Genomic DNA, 21,061 nt, shown 5'->3' on the forward strand with positions numbered 1-21,061 from the left:
GTCAGAGTGTATAAAATGGAACAGAAGCACACCAGTTTAAAGCTCTGAACCTTATTCAAGGACGGCAATGTGGGTATGCCATGTTATTGAAATACCTATGGTATATTCACTTTAAAGTTGCCAGGAGAATATACAGGTGAACACAAATGCTATAAAACATATGAACACTTATACAAAGCATTAATATTACTACAGTACAAGCTTTTCTATTGTGGAGAGTGGAGACCTCTCAAGTGTCTGCCTCTGGAACTGGCAGAACAGGGTTAGTTACAAGTCCCAAGTTTAGGATTCTGCCTCTCCAAGTAGCAGATCCATCTGCACAGAAATGCCTCTGTGCTGCAGTTTGATCCTGGCTGCAGGCTGTGGAGCTGCACTGCTTTCACATACAAATATTTCCAGTAGTATCAAATACTATTAGTTATTATTCAAACTTATTGACCTCTTGACTTTTGGCCTGTCAACCCATAAGTCTTTCTTCAAGCCACTTGCCACTGAATCATGTATTACTCCCTGAATATTTACAGAGAGCAATTACATTACATTAAGATGCCGTTCTGTTCATTTTCTGAACCTAACTGGTTCATTCTGAAGCTGCTACACTGTTTTATCCTACTCATACAGAGCAGGTACCATCAGAACCTTGAGAAAAATCCTGTAAGAGACTAGCACTAAGAACATTTTGAATCCGTATTTTAATTCACATTTCCTGTAAGCAGCATTTGAACAAAACTTGAAACATTGAACCCCGCTGTTCCTTGAGGTCTCCTGTATCCATCCAAGATGCTTAGAAATAATTCTGTGACACAAAGATGGAATCTGAAAGTCTCCCTATATATTATATATACACCTATCTCTTGCACATGCCATATATATGCATGCACATATATAAGCATATGAATTTGTAACATTTTTTACAGCAGTGTTTCAAGGAAACAAGAACTCTGCAAGTCTTGGCTACTGCTCTTTATGATTTTGATCAGAAAATTCTGTTCTATTGGCATAAATACCCAGGGGCTAGAAGCAGTCCCACGTGCATGCTCCTGGATTTAAAAATGAGTATTTGACTACGGACTTTTCAATAGGCTCATGATATTGAGCCAGTAATGACTAAAGTCAGTAGGAATCTATACATCCCTGTCATCTGTTGAATGTTTAAAAACAAAAGGACTTTTGAATTAAAAGGATTTCTTTCTCCGTATCTACCAAATGGGAGGGCCTCTTGGGAGTGAATGTCCTTTTGTCCCTAGAAAAGAACTATTGCCGGACTGGTTGATTCTCAAAGCCAGATTTCATGTAAGTCTGTAATTCAGTAGAATGTTCCTCATGGCAGTTCCTGACACCTTCCTGAGTGTATTTCTGTAAAATAAAATGTGCTGTAGGCCAAAGTTCTTATTACAGACCAAATTCATCTTCCAACATTACTTTTTATAACTCTCTTTTTTTTAATACACCCCAGGCTACATTACCTAGGATAGAATTGCTGTAGAATTAATTTTATTTCACTAACTTTTTTTCTGAAAAGTTCAAAACATTCCCATGTCTTCTTCAGCCTTAGTTCATGGAAGTATCCTGATAAGGCATTTGAGTGTACATAGGAAGCAATATGCTTGAATCTCAGTAAAGTAATAGGATTTAGGCACGTATTTAAGCAAATGATTCAATAAAGTACTTTAAAATGTACTTGTGTTCAGACTTGTTCTGCAAAAAAACCCCACAAGTGTATGTTTAGCTTTAAGCATAACATAAGAATTTAGGTCTCACTGAAGCTGTTCCTCTGTTCAAGTTGTTGTGTTTTTTTTTTTTTTCTGAATGAATATGTATTTAATAAGAGACAATTATTTTAAACTAATCTTTTCACTTAGATGTTAAATAGTCCTTTCACTTTTTAAATAACTTTTCACTTAAATTAAAGCCACTGGGAAAAAAAAATAATTGGAAAGCTGATAAACAAATTGTTGAGATAAACAAAAGCAAGGCAATTTAACTGATAGAATACCGAAAGATTTTGCAAGGAAATAAAAGTTGGTTTTAAGCTGATGTCTTGTATAGTATTATGTTTATGATATCATGAAAGTTTTAAGAAACTATGTAGTACTATTTATATAAATACACAAATACCATAGTATTATGTCCAGAAACAATTCTGTTATTATGTGATTTTTAAATTGTATTGGTTTATGAAGATTTCTCTGGGGCTGATTCCTGTTCACATTTACACCATGTGATGATGGAAGATACATTTTTATCACACTGCAATTTCTTTACCAAAAAGGTATGAATGTCTCTTGAAATAAGTAAAAAATGGGTCCTTTCAATCTTAACAGTGACATAGCACAAGTAAAAGCTATAGCAAAAGAATTCAACTAATTTTATTTCATTCAGGCAAAACCCAATAAGATTTCAGGGAGGTGTTGGAAAAATGTCCTTGTTGCTGGTGTCAGAGGAAGTGCAATTAGTATGGAGCCAGTTTTTCTTTCTCTCTGAACTGCTGTCCAAACCCAAAGCAAACGAACTCGCAGAAACTGCCTAAGCAGTCAAGCACACAGATCATCCAGCCCCAGGCCAGAGTTACTTTTTCCAGGGAAATCTTAAAAAGGAAGAATTCAGACCTCCTCCAAACACAGTTTATTTCTCCCATCACTTTCTTTTGCATTCTCTGCAAAAACAGCTGCAACAGATAATACAGGAGGCAAAATCAGTACTTCCAGCTGAAAGCCATTAGAGTTAAGGGGACTTTCTCTCAAATCTTGGCAAGGGGACCCTTTTTCAAACCCCACCCATCCTATAACCTAGCAGGCCACTCCAGCTGCTGCCATTTTTCATGCCTGCTCATTGTTCTGCAAAAGCAGTGGAAGGGGAGTTTTTGTTTCCTGCAACACCAATATTTTTTGTGGCTATTTGCCATATAGTGTACAAGGGACTGTTGCTTTCAAACCTTTCAAGAAGTCAGCGTGGCAGAAACCAAATTTAACATTGAGGCTGTTTCTGAAATGAAAGCTAGGACTTTCCTGGCTCTGAAGTGTGCTAGATGTGTGCTACAACAAGCTTTAGAGATCCCTGAAACCATCTCTGATTGTATGGCTGCTCACAAATGCATAGGAAGGAAATAATCAGATACAAGATAGATTTTTTGGTTTTTAATTTCCCAATCCCATTTGCATGAGTTCACTGTCAGTCCTTTTCTGCAGAACAAATGGAGAGAGTAAAACTCACTGTCTTACGTTACCCAGTGTTGCTCTGATACTGAAGCACAAATAAAAGATGGAAAATAATCGATGGTTCTGGGAAACTCTGCTACATCCAGATGCAATGGTTTAAAGATATGTACTCTCCTGAGCACAAACAGTAGGATCTGAATGTTAAATATGCAGTTAGGCTGGAACATGAAGCTGGAAAGCCAGTCAAAGAAATAATAAACTGTGGAAGAATCTAAAACAAAGTAAACAACCTTATAAAGTTGTGTGTCATCTACTTCAGCAGATCTTTGATGCTAACAGTAAAATTGAGCCAGTGGTTTCCCAGTATAAATGGAGATGAACACGTTGGTTTGTGGCCTCATTATACGGCCTCCTTTGAAGATCTGTGCTGAAATTGTTTCTCATGGTCTGAGCAGTAAAAAGTTACAAAATATTGTGCCACTACACCAACAAATGCCATGTTCAGATGAGTGTCCTGCACACGCAGCATGTAATGGGAAATAACCTAGAGGAATACGTGTAGTAACATCCCAAGGATGTGAAAAGGGGCAGATTAAGTCATAGATACACTTCCACTCTTCTGATTTTTTCAGCCCAAACAAAACCTATCAAAGAAATATTGAGGACAATAATGTTCCTGGGAGCTTTGGACTATGAGCCTATGAAAATCAACAGGAGTCTTTCCACTGGTTGCAGGAAGTGTCAGAGAAGATCTAGACACATGATTAGTTTGCTCTGCATTGCAAAGATTAAACTCCTCTTACAGGAGGATGCAATAGAGCCCGCAGAGTTTCTCAAATCTACACAGGTTACTGCATTACAGAACAGCACTGGTATATTGAGGGCTGTTTCAGTCACAGCTTGTCAATACCAGTATTGGAAAATGAATGTAACTATATAGTGAAATAGTGTATAGTGGTATAGTAGAAATAATGAATCTTGCTGAAGTGATCTTAAGAATAGATTTCTGCACCTGGGAAGTATTATTATGACAATCCCAAATGTCAAGTCTCAGACCATTATGATTTGAAACAGACAACTAAACAATACCCATATTTCAGTTTGATGTCAGTAAAGTAACTCCATCTTCTGTAAGTGAAATTCAGCAATACCATATAAGGCAGCGTTTTTATTCAGGATTAAAGTAACAACATAAACTGTAAGGGTCCAAGTCCAAACTAAAAAATGCAACTTATTAAAAAATTTTATTTGTTTTATGTTTGTGTATTAACATAAACCATATTGAACTGAATGTAGATGTTCTTGGCCAGCTAGTGGTTTTCCCAAAGTTACTGTCTCATTAAGTGCCCTTTCATCCAGCATAAAAGGATCCTAAAGCTACTTTTTACTTTCATGGATCTCAACAAGAATTTCCAGATGAAGTGAGCATCTCACATCAGAAAAAAACATGTATACCATCACTTAAAAAGTGTAACAGTTGTTTTTCTCCTGTAATCACTGTCTGCAACTCTTTTGGCTTTCTGACAGCCCATGCAGGAAACTCCTCCTGAAGAAGCTGCCTTGTGGGATTTCAGCTACAGAAAACACTTTCTAAAAGGCTACTTTCACATCAGTATTCCATCCCATGCACATCCCAGTTGTGGCTAGTGCCTCAGTTTCTCTCCCACTGCAGAATACCGAAAAGCAGCTGGGCAGCAGCTCATGAGCTGTACCTAGTGCATGAGGGTGCCCAAATGTGAATGAGATGGCATGCTGTAGTGAACAAGCTTTAGGCTTTGAAGTACATCAGATACAGTCCAAACGGTTGCATGATGTGCATAATACATGTGACCTAACAGTCCTGATACTGATAGGGCTGGGCCTTGAAAACAGCCCAGTACTAACAGCTTAGTCTGATATGTGCTTTATCTTTTTGACTTAGAGCCTTTCCTTCAGCTGAAACCAAATCTTGCCTAAGGCCTACTAGACAGTCTTGATTCAGCAGGCATCTGGAATGGAGGCTGGTCCCTCTCCGCAAGTCACTCGCTTGAATTCCTTAATTCAGCATCTTCCAAACTTTTAAAAGCAGATCCAGAAGAAAGTCAATTTCACAGTTGTCTAAAGCAATTTTGACCTTTGCAGATATCAGCACTTTTGAAGAAGTGTCACTCAGGTACACAAAATTGCCAGGATAATCTACTTTCTGAAAACCATATCAAAAAAGAATTTTATTTAATCCCTCCAGTATCATTTTAGGAGCATGAGGGTTTACCCTATATACAGGCTGAGCAAGTGGATTCCCTTCAAACTTGTGAAGAATGGGGATGTTGTTAACACTGATTCTCAACCCAGTCTTGTTATTTCCTAGCCTTCTGGCAGCATACCCTGTGGGATGTGCTGTCAGGACTTCTTTCACATTTTATATCCTAAAAAATATTTTATAGGTGTGTGAAGACGAAGACTATGCAACATCTGAATGTAATGTTATGCCTACATGACCCAAAAGCAGGGTTTCCCTCTACTGTTCTTGGAATGCCTATGATATGAGGTTTGCCAAATTTCTGATGGCTATCCTCCCATAATTTGTCTACCTACTTACTAGCAATTTTAACAGAAATCTTTACACAGATTCAAAAGTTCACCGAGCAATAGATGAGATTTCAAAAGATTCTAAATGTTGTCATTTAACTTACTGACAGGGAGGTCCCAACGCATAAACTGCATTTTTTTTTTTCCATAAAGTATGTGAACAGTTCAAATTTTAAACTTATATTGCACTATTTTACTGACCTCTGAACTGATTAGCATCTATGGCTCTATTGATTTCATGTAGCAAGGTCTCTGCCCAAGAGCTACTACAATAGTAGCCATCAAGCATTTGTCCTATAATCCTTTTATAATCCTTACCTAAAGGTAATCTCTTTATCTCTTGGATGCATTTTGATTCTTTTTAAGCAAACAAAAAAAAAATCAGTACTGTCCCTGGGATTTTTATTGCATACACTGAGGCCAGGTCTTAGGTGGCACAAAGGACTTTAAACTAAATGCATTTTTCAAGTATTGCAACATCTTTTTTGTTACATGTATATGATAACATATGATGACAGCGTGTTATTTCTGGAAAGTCCCTGGCATGTTGCCAGTAATCCTGTGCTCAAGAAGTCCTGTTTTAAGGGTCATACCTTACTTGGAGAACCCTTCCAGAACCCATATGCAGCAGGTTACTGATACAATGCAGTGTTGGCTACAATTCATGTTGGCTACTGACTTAACACCAGCAAAAAAAGTTACTGAAAGCACTCATTATTATGCCTTTAACTTCACTAGCCTTTGCAAAATGAATGCACAGAAACAGAAATGTCTGTGATCACTTCACCCCTCAAATTCTTCGCTTTTTAGGGGACACTAAAAGCTAAGTGGTTGCAACTGAGGACATAGCTCTGTTCCCGCAAAGGCAACCACTGCCAAGGGCACTGGCAGCAGGGCAGACATAGCCCTACAGCCCTACCTCCCTGACCACCAGGAACCTGCCGGGCACTTTGATTAATCTTCTCAGCATCTGGCAAGTCCCAGCAACTCCAGCTGGAGAAAAGCATTTGGAAAGTCCTTTTTGATATGCAGGAAACTGTACGACAGAGGTTCGAGGGGTTCCTCGCTGAGGTGAGCATGGGGGTAAGAAACCGTGCGGAATGTTCGTATTTCCTCGGCCTGTCCCTCCTCCTCTCCCCCGCACATGCCAGCCTGGGGCGACAGCAAACGCTGTTAACCCGCCGACCGCCGCCGCCTCAGCACCTGAGGAGGTGCAGGGGGAGCCGCAGACCTGGCAGTGCGCACAGAGAACCCACCAAGCTACCGGGGCGGCCGGCCCAGCCCGCTCCCTCCAGCTCCCCGCTGGGCACTGGCGATGGCGCCCGCGGCCGCTGCGGGACAGCGACCAGCTCCGGGGCGGCGGCCACCCGCGGCCCGCGCGACCAGCCCCTTCACCCCGCCGCATCCCTCAGCCACCCGCAGTCCCGCCTCCGCCTCTGATTAGAGGAGAGCATGGCGGCCTCTCGCGCCATTGGATACTTTAGCAGCGGCCGCGCTCGCCATTGGATGGCGACGGATGCCATTCGGGGCGGTGGCGGCCGGGGGAGGCGGTGAGGAGATCGGGACTGCTCTGCTCCGCGGCTTTGGCGGTGGGGCGGCGGCGGCGGCGGCGGCGGCGGCGGCACCATGGTGAGCTCCGCCGGGCCACCTTCCCTACCCGGGAGAGCGGGGCTGACGGAGACGTTTGGCCTGGTCTGGTCTGCCCGGGCCCATGGTGGGAGGGAAGAGGCTGAATCCGCTTGGGGAAGAGGGAGCCGTGAGGGGAGCCGAGCCCCAGCCCTTTGTTTTGGGGGGGGCTGGGGGCAGCGGGGTGGGTTTCAGAGGGGTCGCGTCCTGCCGGGTGACGGGCACCGGGGTGGGACGGGCGGGATGTGATGCTGCGGGGCGGCGGAAGCGGCTCCCCGGCCGGGTGCCTGACCGCGCCGCCGCCTCGCCTTGCCCCGCAGTACGGCTTCGTCAATCACGCCCTGGAGCTGCTCGTCATCCGAAACTACGGCCCCGCCGTTTGGGAGGACATCAAGTGAGTGTGCGCGTGTCCGTGCGCGTTCCCGTGTGCGTGTTCCCGTGCGCAGGTCCGTGTGCGTGTCCCTCCGCCCCGTGGCGGGGCCGGGCTGGGCCGGCGGGGGTACCTGTCAGGCCGGTCGGGGCCCGTGGGCGCCCCGTGTGGCGCCCCGCGCGGCTATCCGGTACCGGCAGGTCTATATAAACGCCTGGCAGCGGTCCCCCGGACGTGGCTGTCAGCCGCGACAACACCGGCACGGCGCGGTTGTTGTTGCCGCATTTCGTCCCCCTCGAGGCCTTTCTTTACGCCGCACAGTCCCACCTTGTGCCATCTTTACCGGTGTCCAGGAGCCGCAGCGGAGATGACATTGATCCCCGCGGTTCCCTCGGTTGTGCAAAGTATGTGACAGAAGTACCGAGCATCCAAAATGTGCCGGAAACCACGGAGGCCCTTCCTTGAGTCAGGTCACCAGGTGAACCGTGCAACAGCTGCGTCTCTTTGCATTCCTGAATGAACTGACATACAGTTTTTAGCTGGTAAACTCCATCTAAAATGAGTGTGAGATTTTGGTAATGTGTTCCGCTTGATATTTTAAAAGCTTCTGCTATGGAGAACTTCATGTACGTGTAAGAATGACTTTCTGCTTTCTTCTATTGAACGTGATTTCTTGTGTCCAGCCCTTGTTTGTCTGGCATTTTTCCAAGGAGAAGACTGTCTTCACTTAAACTTTTGATGAATCGTGGGATTGCATAAGAAGTTTGACATGAGTAGTGCAAAGAAAATTTACCATACATATGGTAGTATTGATACTTAGGAAAAACTACTAGAAATATTTAAAAAAATACATAAATGCTTAGAGTTTTAAGCTTGCATTGTAAGGCTTTATGTAGCTACATGATTAGAACAAATGGTTAATGTCATCTGTTGATATCATATGTTTTAAGGGATAAGTAGATAATCCAACTCGGAGAAAAGAGTCTTCTTTCAGCTGGACACCTTCTCCTGTACTCCTCTCTCCATTTAATTTGGGCCAGCTTTAATATGCAGCTGTGTTGTCATTGTCCTAATAAAATTTTCTGAGTGAAAGGACTGCTCTTAACTCTGAGATTTCTGTGACCATGGCACTTTATTTTATTAATGCAGTCATTAAAATTGTGGCAATCTTACACAGTACCATGAAAGCAGAGCATCACATAAATATTGGTTTGAGGACCTCTGGAGGTCAGCTAGTCCAGTCTCTGTTCCAGCCAGGACAGTCACTGGCACTAGATGAGAGCTCAGGTATGACTTCCATCTGGCTGAGTCTTTAAAATCACCAGAGAGTCCAAAGTTCTGGTTCGGCAGACATTCACTGTTCCTGCGATCCCTGACAGTCTATAAATTACATTTTGCAAATGCAGTTCTATGGATTGTGTAGATGAGTCTTCAGTGAATGCCACACAGTTTTGGGCTGTAAGTTAAGTACATTTCTTTTGCTTACATATCTTATTTAAACACACTGACATATTTTAAATTCTTATGGTTTGATGGTGGTTTTATGTGACACATCTAAGTCAAGAGACTTAGTAAAAAAAAAAAAAATTATAAATAATTTTCCATGAAAATTATAATAAAATCTGTATAAAGTATAATGTTCACTCTTTCGTGGCATGCCATCCCTTACCAACACGCTTATGAGTATTGTGGTCCACTTTTGTCCAGATTACTCAGTGAACAGAGTTTGTATTTAAAACTAATCTATCTGAGAATATACAAAGTTTCACCTTCTAGTACAAGGTCATGTTGCAGACTGTCAGAACCCAGTCATAATTCCTGATGCATCCTATCTCTACGATTTTACACACACATAATAGAATACTAAGGTTAACTAAAGCCTGTGAGGAGTATTACTTATTTAACATTTTGGAGAAATTTAATAGAAAGATATGAAATATTTTGCTAAAGGTCAGCTGTGAAAATTCAGGAAGCTGCTACATCCTGTTTCTGTCTTTCAGCTGAGAAACATTTCTGTCTTGTAGCAGCCCAACAGGTAGGCTCTCCTATTAATTCACAGAGAATATGAATTTCTGGAAGGAAACTGTGCCACAACACAACCCAAACAGAAGAATGTAACATCATCTGCAAGAAAGAGCCAACATATGCAACAACTGCCATAGCTCCTTATGCAAAAGTGTTTGCAACAGGCTATTTACTTAGCAGGATTTATCTTAAAAACTTCTGTATCCTGGAGTTTAGAAACCACCAAACAAACCCCTATATATCGCATTGGAACAGATTATTGTGGTTGTGCTGGTTTAGGGGATAGTACAGGGTCAACTGGTAGCCATTAAATGCTTGTTGGTTTTGGTGCTTTAGGTTCCTGTGGTGCATTTGCAGTAGTGTTGTGGAATAGGTTAGGTGTTTTACCTTATGTAAGCAAATACAGACTTCTGGCAAATGCTTTGTTAGAAGTGTTAATCATTTAGGAAACAATAGGAAGAAATACACCAGTGTTGTGGCATGCTGGGTTGAATCAATTGAATCACCAATGCTTAAACTGTAGTAGTAATTGTCCAAGTTAAGGGTCTTTGATTGTTTTAAAAAACATGAGAGGAACTTTCCACTGTTAGTATGGTTGAATTTGCAACAATGTAAGCATTTCTGTGAAGCAGAAAGGGTTCTGGGTAGTTTAGTACAAAATTTGACATCTAAGTTTTTTTTTTTTTCTTTTTTTTTTCGCATTGATCTGAACACATATTGCTATTTTATTCTCCCTTAAGTCACCGCAGTAGCTGTGAATCAGCATTGCAGAGTGGTGGGTTGTGATTGCTGAGTGATTCTCAAATGCCAGTGGGTGAATTAGTACTTAATATTGATAGAAGTGAAAAGAAAACACAGAACTCAATAAAGTGGAGTAATGAAAACAGGTCATTATTCAAAACAGAGAAGTACATTCAGAAAAGTTAAATAGTGAATTGAAAGGGTATGCTCCAGCTGAAGCACGAAGAATATTGTCTTCTGTAGCTTCTTCACTCAAAAGTGACATTGAGTGAAGTTCTTAAGTATAGATTATAGGAGACCAAATAGTTGAGTTTGATGCTTTTATGAGAGTGGTGTTTTCATGGCCATCACTTAATGTTAACTGAGTCAGAATGATGGTTTCAAGTGTCTGTTTCTGCTGTTTCACTCATTTTTCAACATTCTTGTGACACCACGATCTTTCTGAAAAAGATATACACTGGTTTTGTTTTTAAATGTCCCAGAGTAGAATTCTTGGGAAAGTTAGATTCCAAGTTGTGTTTTTTTTTCTCCCACTTTTAAAACAGAGCATAACTAAAATAACTAAACAATGGATTTTTTTTTTTTTTTAAACATGAGGCATCAAGCTCATGGAAAAATTATAGTATATATTCTGAAATTTTACTGAATATCAGTTTCGTCAGCTCAATGGAAATATGGCTTGGTTTTGCTAAAAACGAACATTCCTGATCCCAAATAAGTTGAGTTCAAAATAAGGTGAAGCAAGCTGGCATATGATCAGTGAAAGATCATCTTCATTAATGGAGCCTTTATTAATTTTCTTAACTGCAAAATCTCAAAACCTCGTTTCTCCTTAGTTTTCCTCTGGCTACCACTCAGAATTGAGAATTTGGTCTTGCAGACAGTTTTTTTGTGATGAACCCTAGAAGCATTAGAGGGATTTAATGAAGCTGGATGAGAGAGGAGGAGTGAGCGCCACTGGGGAGAGTCCTGCAGTTGCTGAACTCTGCATTAGCAGATTTTTCTTAGTGGAAGGTGAAAATGGTTCAGCATAATAATTTAATTTGCTTACTGTCAGTTGCAAGCTGAATGTGGGCTTTGCATTGTAGTTCACTCCTTCAGTCCTTGGAAGGAGAGACTTAGAACCTGGAATACACAGAGACATGCTTCTTTGATCAAAACTCCGCTAGTTCTGCAAACAGTTATTTTCTTAGTAAGTAAACTGTTACTTAGAGCTGTTAACTACGTCTTTGGTCAGAAGACACTTTTGAGTTGTCCCTTTCCTGCTTAAGAGCAAACCTCTCTCACATCCCTTATTTTGTCAAGGCTGTTTCAGATTGTGTGGCCACAATTGAAATGGCTTGAAAAGATGGTTCTCAGGATTCCTTTCACATTAGATATCTTCAGTTCCTCTGCAGCCAGTGTAAATGTTAGCTGACATAAACTAAAAGCTGTCAGGCCTGACCATTCTCACATACATGCCATTGTATTCTCATGTCTGATCAAGGCCAAATTTGTACTGCTGGGTGATACAGTTGTGTGTGAACGTGATAGTAAGTAATGTGTATGGAATTACTATCTATGTCTAAACAGAGAGATTACCCACGTTAATAGAAAAAAAAAATCCAAGGCTTCTGAAGATCTGTCTTCTCTAGTATGTTTTCTATGATGGACATATTTACAGGTGTGGTTACACATTTTTAAAGGGGGCTTCAATAATGATGAAATGTGAGCTCTTCTGCAACAGGTGTCGCATGTGGCTGAGCTGAACAGCCAATGCATGTGAAATTCTGAGCACTCCATTCAGCAGCTCTAAAGGCTTAATTGTATAACAAAAAAGAATTAACAGGGATGCCCTCTTGAAACAGCTTCAGGACAATATGTAGGAACTAGGGCCATGTTGTCAGCAGGGAATATATACATAGTCATTTATCCTGTGTTTCCCAACATTATCCCTTCATGTTTGATTAAATGAATACAGGCTTTTCCCATGGGCTCCTAAATCTGAATTTAGGTGAGGTTAGATGCTCAAATATACTCAATAGATGCTCAAACACTTTCAAATATATTGCCAAGAAATGGAATGAGAGCATATTAAAAATGCATTAAAATGCTTCATCACAAGACTTCAGGATAAATTAGTTTTTCCACATAAAGGTATATGAAAGAACTGGTTTTGCAAAATGAAATGGCAAGATTAGTCAACTACAGTCTTCATCTTCCTTCTGTTTTTATGGTAGAAGTTTGCACAAAACCATGTAGCCTGAGGAGCATGGAAAAACTTGAAAAGAAGCTGAAAACTCTGTGCTTGCAAAACTACCTATCTAGAGTTCAAACCAATTGATTCTAGAAAATAACATCTGTGTTGAAACTTGCACAGTAGCAAAATAGGCATTTTGTACCCCAAGAGCCACATATCCTTTGCTGGCTGTACCTCAGTGTGGAATGCAGAAGGCAACAGTCTTATTTTCGTGGTGCTCTATGCATAGCGTAGAATTAAGGCATTATCCTGCCTTTGTCCTTTTTTGTCCTTGTTTTTGGGTGGGTTAGGCTGGTGTGTGCTGTCCACACATGCTATTACCTGCCAAGACTCCAGCTCTGGGGAGCCCACTGGGTAGCACAAACTTTACATGGATCCAGTGGTCTGGAAGCGCACATGAAAGAAGAGCAAAAATATATCACTTGTCCAATGAGGAAGGAAAGTTTTGTTGTTCTGCCCCAAACTTCACACATTATCACCTACCAAAGCTGCAGGCTAGTTGACTCATCAGAATTTGTTTTCTGTAACTATGAAATGTGGAGGGTTCTGAAATTATCCTGGTGCAACCTAAGTGGAAAGCATCTCTTCTCAGTTTCAAGTTGGGTTCAACTGAAGTGGTAGAAAACCCTGTACAGTTTTGGGGAGGGAGATAAGCTGTAGGGCTATCGCTTGCCTCGAGAAAACAAAACAGACACAGAAACTTGTGCATCATGTTGGTAATAGTTAACATAGGTCAGACTTTAGTAACTCCGTGTGGCTTTTGCAGTAAAATGTAGGTGATTTAAGAATACATGCTCATTGGGTGACTTTTCAAAGGCATTCCTAGCAGTTAGGGACATCACTGTTGTTGCAGGTTGCCCAGTTAAGTCAGGAGAAGTAAATGCTTTTATTCATTTATGCATTTAAAAATGTCTGCCACTGACTTTCACTAGAATTTAGATATTTATGAACTCATTGACGGGATGTGATATTCTGACTAATTTTATTTGCAGCTATATTCCAAAATAGTAAAAAATAAAAAATCAAATAACAGAATAGCAAATCTACTCAACTCTGCCTTTAAGAGTATCTTTTACATTTTTTTTTTACAGGGGACAGAATTAGACTTTTTTAAAACTCACATTGGTTCCTGGGAATTTCTGGCATAGCAAAAACTGTACCTTTTTATGCTTCTTGAGCAAAGCAGATAATAGAAGATCTTTTGTAGCTGCAGAATAAAGGCACTGGCTTGACTTACTGTGTCTGTATACTGAGTTAAGAATGTCACCTTGTCAAAGATTTTTTTTCTGCTTACTAAGATGGCAAAACACAATTTACATTTTTTGAAAAATCGTGTAAAAATCAAGGTTTTGGCCTGTTACTGTTGCTTAGCACAATGTTGAGATGTAATAATAATTCATACTATATTATTGTTGGCCTTTTCAGAAATCACACAAGACCTGTAATGACAGACTGTTGTTACAAGTGGCAACAGTAAGCTCTTAAGAGGTCTTGGAATTCAGATAAGTTATAGGTCTGATGCTGGTGGCATGTAAGGTCCAGGAAAGCTGTGTTTTGAGCATAAAAAGTGCTGAGTACCTTGAAAAAACGGGTCCACCTGTCTCAAACTGGGCACACAAAGTTAATGAAACCTTTCTGATCTGTGGTAGTCTTGCCCGCTTAAAATGGAAATGGTATAATTGACCTCTTGTTGGAGAGCTAACTAATGCTCGTGCATGCAAGTAAGTATAGGGATCAATTCCACAGGAATGCTTGTTACAAAGGAATAATTCTGTCTCAGATCTGGATTTGAACACTGCTGTAAAGTTAGAAATTAGATTAGAAAACTATGCTGTAACCTCAAGCCTCAGGTTACATATTGATGAATGGGATAAAATAAAATATGGAATAGTTGTGCAAGGGCTGAGCAGAATCTACTGTCGGTACGGAAAGAACTGGTAGCCTGGAGGGAGAGGAGCAGGTTCTGTGGGCTCATGTGGCGACTGGTGGGTTGTGTCATGTGGGCTTCGGGAGAGCCAGGGACATGCGGCTTGGAGCAAACTTCACTCGTGTCACTATGAGTGGTACCTCAGTCCATCTCTCCTACTTTCACAAAACAACAAAAAAAAGCTTATAAAATGCTTGTGTCCCTTTATGAGACACTTGTTTGACTTCTTCATAATAATTCTGGAAAACACCATGTTTTCTAAGTTTTCAGCTGGCTGTAGTTTCTATATACATAGCAACCCTTTAAAAAGCATGTAAACCAGCACCATAGTTTATACTAATCTGTCTACAGTGGTAACCATGTCACTTCTGTCACATCAGCTTAGAATGTAAAGTTTTTGGAGAAACTATATTTGTATTTTTATATGTGTATGTATAGGCATGTGCATGTTATGTCCACGTAACTACAATGTGGCCTGGGCAATAAAAATGCAAACTAAACAGGAGGTAAGAATCAAAGATCTGTACAAAATGTGAGGTGTGGCATTTCGGTTAGGTATTGTGTAGCTGAAGCAAATGAAAGGCTCTTCCAGTTTCTTGTATTTCTCAACAAGGGCTGATTGCAAGACAAACTTGGTGCCAAACTCCTTTTAAACATCTAAGCATAGGTTTGGATGTGCCTACCTAGGACTTCAATTTTTTTGGATCTTATTAATGTCTTTGGGATTTCTCCCATCAGATTTCTGGCTTTCCTATTCCTTTCTTATGTACGTCTCTTCCCAGGAACTGTAAAAATCTCCAGGTGGCTAAGGAGTGGCTTATGGATTTTCGAGGGTTTAGATTGTGGAGTGACAATAAAACCCTGGCAGATGTATTGTTAACCTCCTCTTCCCCCGCTTTCCCCCTTCTTCCCTTCCCTCTCCCCTTCCCACTGAGGACAGGTGGTCGGGAGGGAAAGAAGGACAGAGGGAGAAGAGTTGGAAAAATTAAAAATGTTTTACTAATGCTACTAATAAGAATAGAGAAAATAATACAAAATATACAAAACCAATCTTGAAAATCTCATCAACTGCAGAGCTGGCACCCAAAGTCCTGGATTGGACTCTGCAGCCAGCCGGAGCTGGATTCAGTCTCTCACTAGACCTCAGTTTGCAGGGACGACTAGCAAGGTCCTTTCCTAATGTCGACCATAAGCAGAAGGGAAAAGAAGGCAAAAAAGGGCAAAGAGGATGAGATCCTCGTGATCTCCCACTTTTATATGAAGTATTCACGTGAATGGAATGTTATACACAGTTGGTTAGTTTCTTGTCACCTGTTTCTTGTTGCCCCTCTCGCGAGATGTGAATCTGTCCTTATCAATAAGTTTGCATTCCATTGCTATGTTTACCAAAACATATATCTGGTTCTCCAGGAAAATGCAGCTAATATGAAGGCTTTAGCTGACAGGCAAATTCACTAAAAGATAAACTTGTTTTTTAACAAAACCAGGATAAGATTTTACCACATAGACATGTGTAGCTCTATATTGCAGTGGTGATAATCAGTCCTGTGTGAATCATCTCTCCTGCTTTGTTAAACTGCTATGAGCTTGCTCAGTATTTCCCTTTCCCAGCCCACGACTTATTTATTATAAAGAATGCTTACTTTACAGTTTACCTGAAATTACTGGGTTTTTTCATGCTCAAAAATGTTGCAGACATACTGTGTTAATTATCTTAATTGTCTTCTCACCATTAACACTAATGAAAAACAGACTATTCACTAGAGTTTTAGATTGGAAGTCCATACTTATTTTGGATCATGTAGGACTCAGTTATAACTAATTGCAGCGGTTGGTGGAAAAACATTAAAACTGATTTATTGCAGCCTCCATAGCACCATGTGGGTTTCCCCAGTGCTGAAGATGGAGTGTTCTGTTCAATCAATCTTGTAACAACTTTGAAAAAAATACAGATTACTTATAAATAGATGTCAGAAAGAGACTTTGGAAAGCCATTAGTGGTGAAAGGACAATAGATGAATTTTTTTTTAATCCATCAACCGCTTTAACATTAACGAGTGTTTATCCAGAAAGTGGCATTAAGTAGGAACACTTATTGTTGGTTTTGTTTCTAAGTCCTTATTCCATAGTATTCCAAAGTTCTAAGCATTTTTTTTTAAGTTTTCTTTAAAACTGTTGCTGAATAGATGGCTCTTTGTGGGTCTGGAGGTTAATGTTCACAAGATTTATAGGGTCAGGACACTACATTTCCTGCTCCTTCAGTTCCTCACAGCGGAAGGATCTGCTTGGAGGTCAGGAGTTTAAATTGTGTGGATGCCAAATTCTCTAGTTTTCTGGGAAAGGCTTAGCTGAAAGGAAATAGTGGCATTTTGTGCAAAATGTTGTGAGTGTTCCTGCAGCATCTCTCAGGTACTTTGCAGTCTTCCCAAGGTTGGGAAGTGCTTTTAGACCTGTCAGGATACCAGGCGTTAGAAACATCGCTCACTCTTATAAATGAAATACTTAGAAGAGTATTTTGTAAATACCATTCCTTTTAGTCCACTTGTGTGAAATGAAGCAAAATAATACTATTTTAAAAAATATTTTTAGTGTTTGGAGTAGTAGCAAAGAACTTGTACGTTTGTTAACTGTATTTTCTAGGATTATCTTATTTTGAAAACCTACATTAAACACTATCATATCCAGCCTGTAAAACTGGGAAATAGCTCAGAGCTCTGAAGTCTATAAATACACCTATTTACTTTACCCCGAACGTCATTTTCCTGGACAGATTCCCAATTTTCTTTAATCTTGTAACTTAATATAATTTATGTTTTTCCCAGCTGGGTGTTTTAAAATATCTCTGACCATCCACAACATGTACAAGTCTATTCTGTTTTGGTTTGTTTTCCTTTTTGGAGGAGTAAGAAGAGTTATTTCAATATTTTTAATAATTTTTAGCAAAGTGTCTTTGTGAAATACATGAAAAAAATATGAGAAACATTTTGAAAACACAAACCATCTGTGAAGTAATATAATGAGCAGTGAGTTTGCCATTTTAATGTAAAAGAGTTGCAAAGATGATGATTCTGGTTTCACTGATACCATCTTTAGCTCTGACACATGTAATTCTGCTTAATGGTGTTGCTCTTGGAATGGAATTAAACTTGATGTGCTCCTATCAGTGAGATCAGAACCATGCTGGGTTCCTAAGTGCAGTAGTGTTATTTTGTCATTAAGATTGTTTTGACTGGTCTCTTCAATTTAATGAGCACTTTTTCCATCCTTGGTACACCAGGAGTAGTTAAGCACAATGGTGGCACAAGTCCCAGCAGAAACAATACCAATCATGGAAGAAGTCCTAGAGGTGGTCTTGGAAGTAGCTGCTGTTGTGGTGTGTCCAAGGTGACACACCCAGGGCATGCGCTTGGGACTGGAGTTTGGAGAGGAAGAGGTCCAGTTGTGCTTTTGGGACCCTAGATCATCTGTTAAAGTGATAACTAGAAGCTTCTGAAAAATAATGTTGCTGTATCACAAAGAAGCCTGTGTATCTTCAGGATACAAAGTCATTGTTCCTTGCAGTCTTGTTTTCATCCCTTTTTACTGTTTGTATCCATGACATTTTCTCAATATTTACTGCATGCAGAGGTCTCTAATGGGAATGGCTCTTTTTCTGTAATTTTTTTTTTTTTTTTAATTCCAGCTTTATGGCTGACTACAGAAACAGGGCAGGGAGTACTACTTCACATGAATAATAAAGTTCTGACAGCAGCAACCCTCTTCTTGATTGTTATTTATTCAATTTCATTTTAAATGCTACCATCTGTCTGCAAAACTACAATTAAATCTGTTTTGTGCAGAGTAGGCTACGTAAGTAAGACCAACCTGACATGGTCCAACTATGTTGTCTCTAAAATCTCTAAAGATGGCAAAAGAAATCTTTGTTACATCAAAACAGAGTAAGTATGTCCTCTGAAATAAAAATGTGTGCAATCTGCAGTTTAAAATTCTGCAGTGCAACATCTGTTCGGATTTTAGGAACGTTTTTTGTTGGAATGTTTGTCCACACTTAACATTTCATCCATCTCTGTGAATTATTAACATTACCTGTGAACATTAGTAGTGTGTTTTCAAATACTAAACTAGTTTCACAATGGGAAAGATTTTCAAAGGTCCTATTGTATGCACATGGTATCACCTGTAACACTATTCTGTGCTGATAGACCAACAACAGTTTGGGGTCTGTCAGCATGACTGATGGAGGAAAGGCTGCTTTAAGTCTTGGTCTTGCTTTGATGTACTTCATAGGAATTTTTCCATTGGTTTCAATGTCAAACCTGTACATGAAAAATGGCCTCTCTATAGCTGTGCTATTTTCCATGGTGCAATGGTTAAGGTTCTTTTTTCCCAAGTAAACTTCCTCACATTAACCTGGATAATATAAACATTCTGGAGGAAAACAGGCATTTTGGAAAAGTCTGGGCTGAAATATTTGTTTCCCACAATTCTAATAGCTCTGTGTAAGCATTCAAAATTAGTCTAGAGTAAATAAAAAAGGGCTGCCAGACTGTAGCAGTTAGGACAGGCATAACATAGGATGTAATTTTTGAACCATGAAATATTACATCCCATGTGCTGACAATAGGAGTCCGTTTGGGCAAGAGCATTAAAATCCTTTTTTTTTTTAATGTTTTGAATGTAAACTTACTGGGGAGCAAAGCACAGCCTTTTTTTTTTTTTTTTTTTTGGTCTCTAGAAATGTAAATGAGACATTAATTGTAAATTCTGTTCTATTTGACATAGAAGTTATTATGAAAGAAAGGCCATATAAAAGTTAAAAGTTTGCTACTGTAGTACTGCTACTTCTCTAAAGAATTAAACAGGGCTTGGGAATTTGCCAGAGCTTGTTGCTTTTGACTCATTTCCAGTCAAGCCCTTAAGAAAGCCACCAACATGTTATTACTGTTAATGACTTTGTGATCAAACACCACGGTTGGCAGAAAACATTAGAGCTATGCTAGTTTAGTCCCATAATTTTATCTGGTCAAAAACTGGGAATAAAGACTGCAGCAAAACATTTCAAGGGAAATGCCACAGTTTTTCATGAAGTTATGGATTATGAAATTTTCCATGAAATATGATCAGCCAAATGTAAATTCTTTGCATCTAAGGATGCCATGTTATATTGCAGTTCTATCCCAGCTCATGAACCAGCCAGGAGAGGGAAGCTGTTCAGATAAGAACAGTTGCAGCTTTCTGGTCTTTTAAAATTCACATACCCAGGTTCGTAACTGTACCTTGTTGTTTCACAGAGGCAAGTTTATTTTCATACGTGGTACTTATAGGTTATGGATTTAAAAACAGCAACGTCACACTGGAGGAATTACCAGTGATGGACACCCAGCCATAGCGGCTTCGCAAAACTGACAGAGTAGCCTCACTTTTAGCTTTACTTATAACAGTTTTCATAACACTCTCATATATGTTTTCATATCCCCCTTGTTTTAGAAGCAGTTCCTCAGTGTAAATGCAGACAGGTTTGATAGATTAGGTAAGGGTCAGGTAATTAGGTGAGAAGACTGCAGCCATGATTTCAGTGACTTTGTTCTGTTTCCTGGCCTGCTGGTGGTCACATCCTGGCCAGCCTCTCTGGTGCTGACAGCTGTGATGCTGTGCTCTCTCAAACAAGTTTATTAGAGGACCTGCAGTTTTGTAGACTTGCTGAAGGACGAGTGCCTCTGTAAAAATAGGAGTGTTTTCACATTGCATTGGCCATTTTGGGTAAGCTTACAGCAGCATTTCCCCATCACATGTTGTCTTAAGGCTGCTGAAATATTTCAGAGAGAAAGACTTGAGTTCTCAGCACTGTCAGGTTACAGAGGGAGGCAGAAAGGCTTCAGAAGCTGCAGAGACAGCTCACTGGAGGCAGGGAGAGGCTTCAGCTGGCTTCACTGAACTGCCTGTCCTGTCCTCAGCCACTCTCTGGCTACCTCTTGTTCTGATTGCACAGCAACTTCTGTGACCAGGCAATGAAAGCAGACAGGGAAATCCATCCAGGACAAAAAATAACCCAGAAAAACAAATATGTAGGCAATGATTAAAACTTTGACAAAGTAAACTAGAGACAGTTAAAATAAGAAGAAAGGAAGCATGGCTTGGCACAGAGAAGGAAATAGGAAAAGTTCCAGTCAATGTAACTGGAAAGAGATGCAAGAAGTTTGGAAAGAGACACCAGCATCATCAAACCGGGTCAAATTTTTAATACAGAAAATTCTCACACATAAAATCTGTGTCTACTGAACTGTGCAATTATGTGGTGGTTTTGAGGATTTTAATTGCTTTTACAGATGTTCGTGTTATCCGTTGTGGTTTGGCTGAGATCAGAGAGATTAAGAGAAAGCACAGTGTGTATCAGAGATGTGGGAAAG

The 21,061-nt window shown here is 40.1% G+C and overlaps 1 protein-coding gene across 4 annotated transcripts in view; it reads left to right on the plus strand.

The window, feature by feature from the left end:
- The first annotated feature begins 7,262 nt into the window (after positions 1 to 7,262).
- GUCY1B1 (guanylate cyclase 1 soluble subunit beta 1) overlaps positions 7,263 to 21,061 on the plus strand; it is a 49,559-nt gene continuing 35,760 nt past the window's right edge. For 3 of the 4 annotated variants that reach the window (XM_082051496.1, XM_082051497.1, XM_082051498.1), the window contains exons 1-2: positions 7,263 to 7,355; positions 7,673 to 7,746. In XM_082051496.1, coding sequence (XP_081907622.1) covers positions 7,353 to 7,355; positions 7,673 to 7,746 — 77 coding nt within the window. In that variant the 5' untranslated portion in view covers positions 7,263 to 7,352. The remainder of the gene's footprint in view (positions 7,356 to 7,672; positions 7,747 to 21,061) is intronic. The other variant, XM_082051499.1, reaches the window with a different exon arrangement.

The sequence above is a fragment of the Streptopelia decaocto genome (assembly GCF_964273445.1).
Source record: "Streptopelia decaocto genome assembly, chromosome: 4".
In the NCBI taxonomy this organism is placed as follows: Eukaryota; Metazoa; Chordata; class Aves; order Columbiformes; family Columbidae; genus Streptopelia; species Streptopelia decaocto.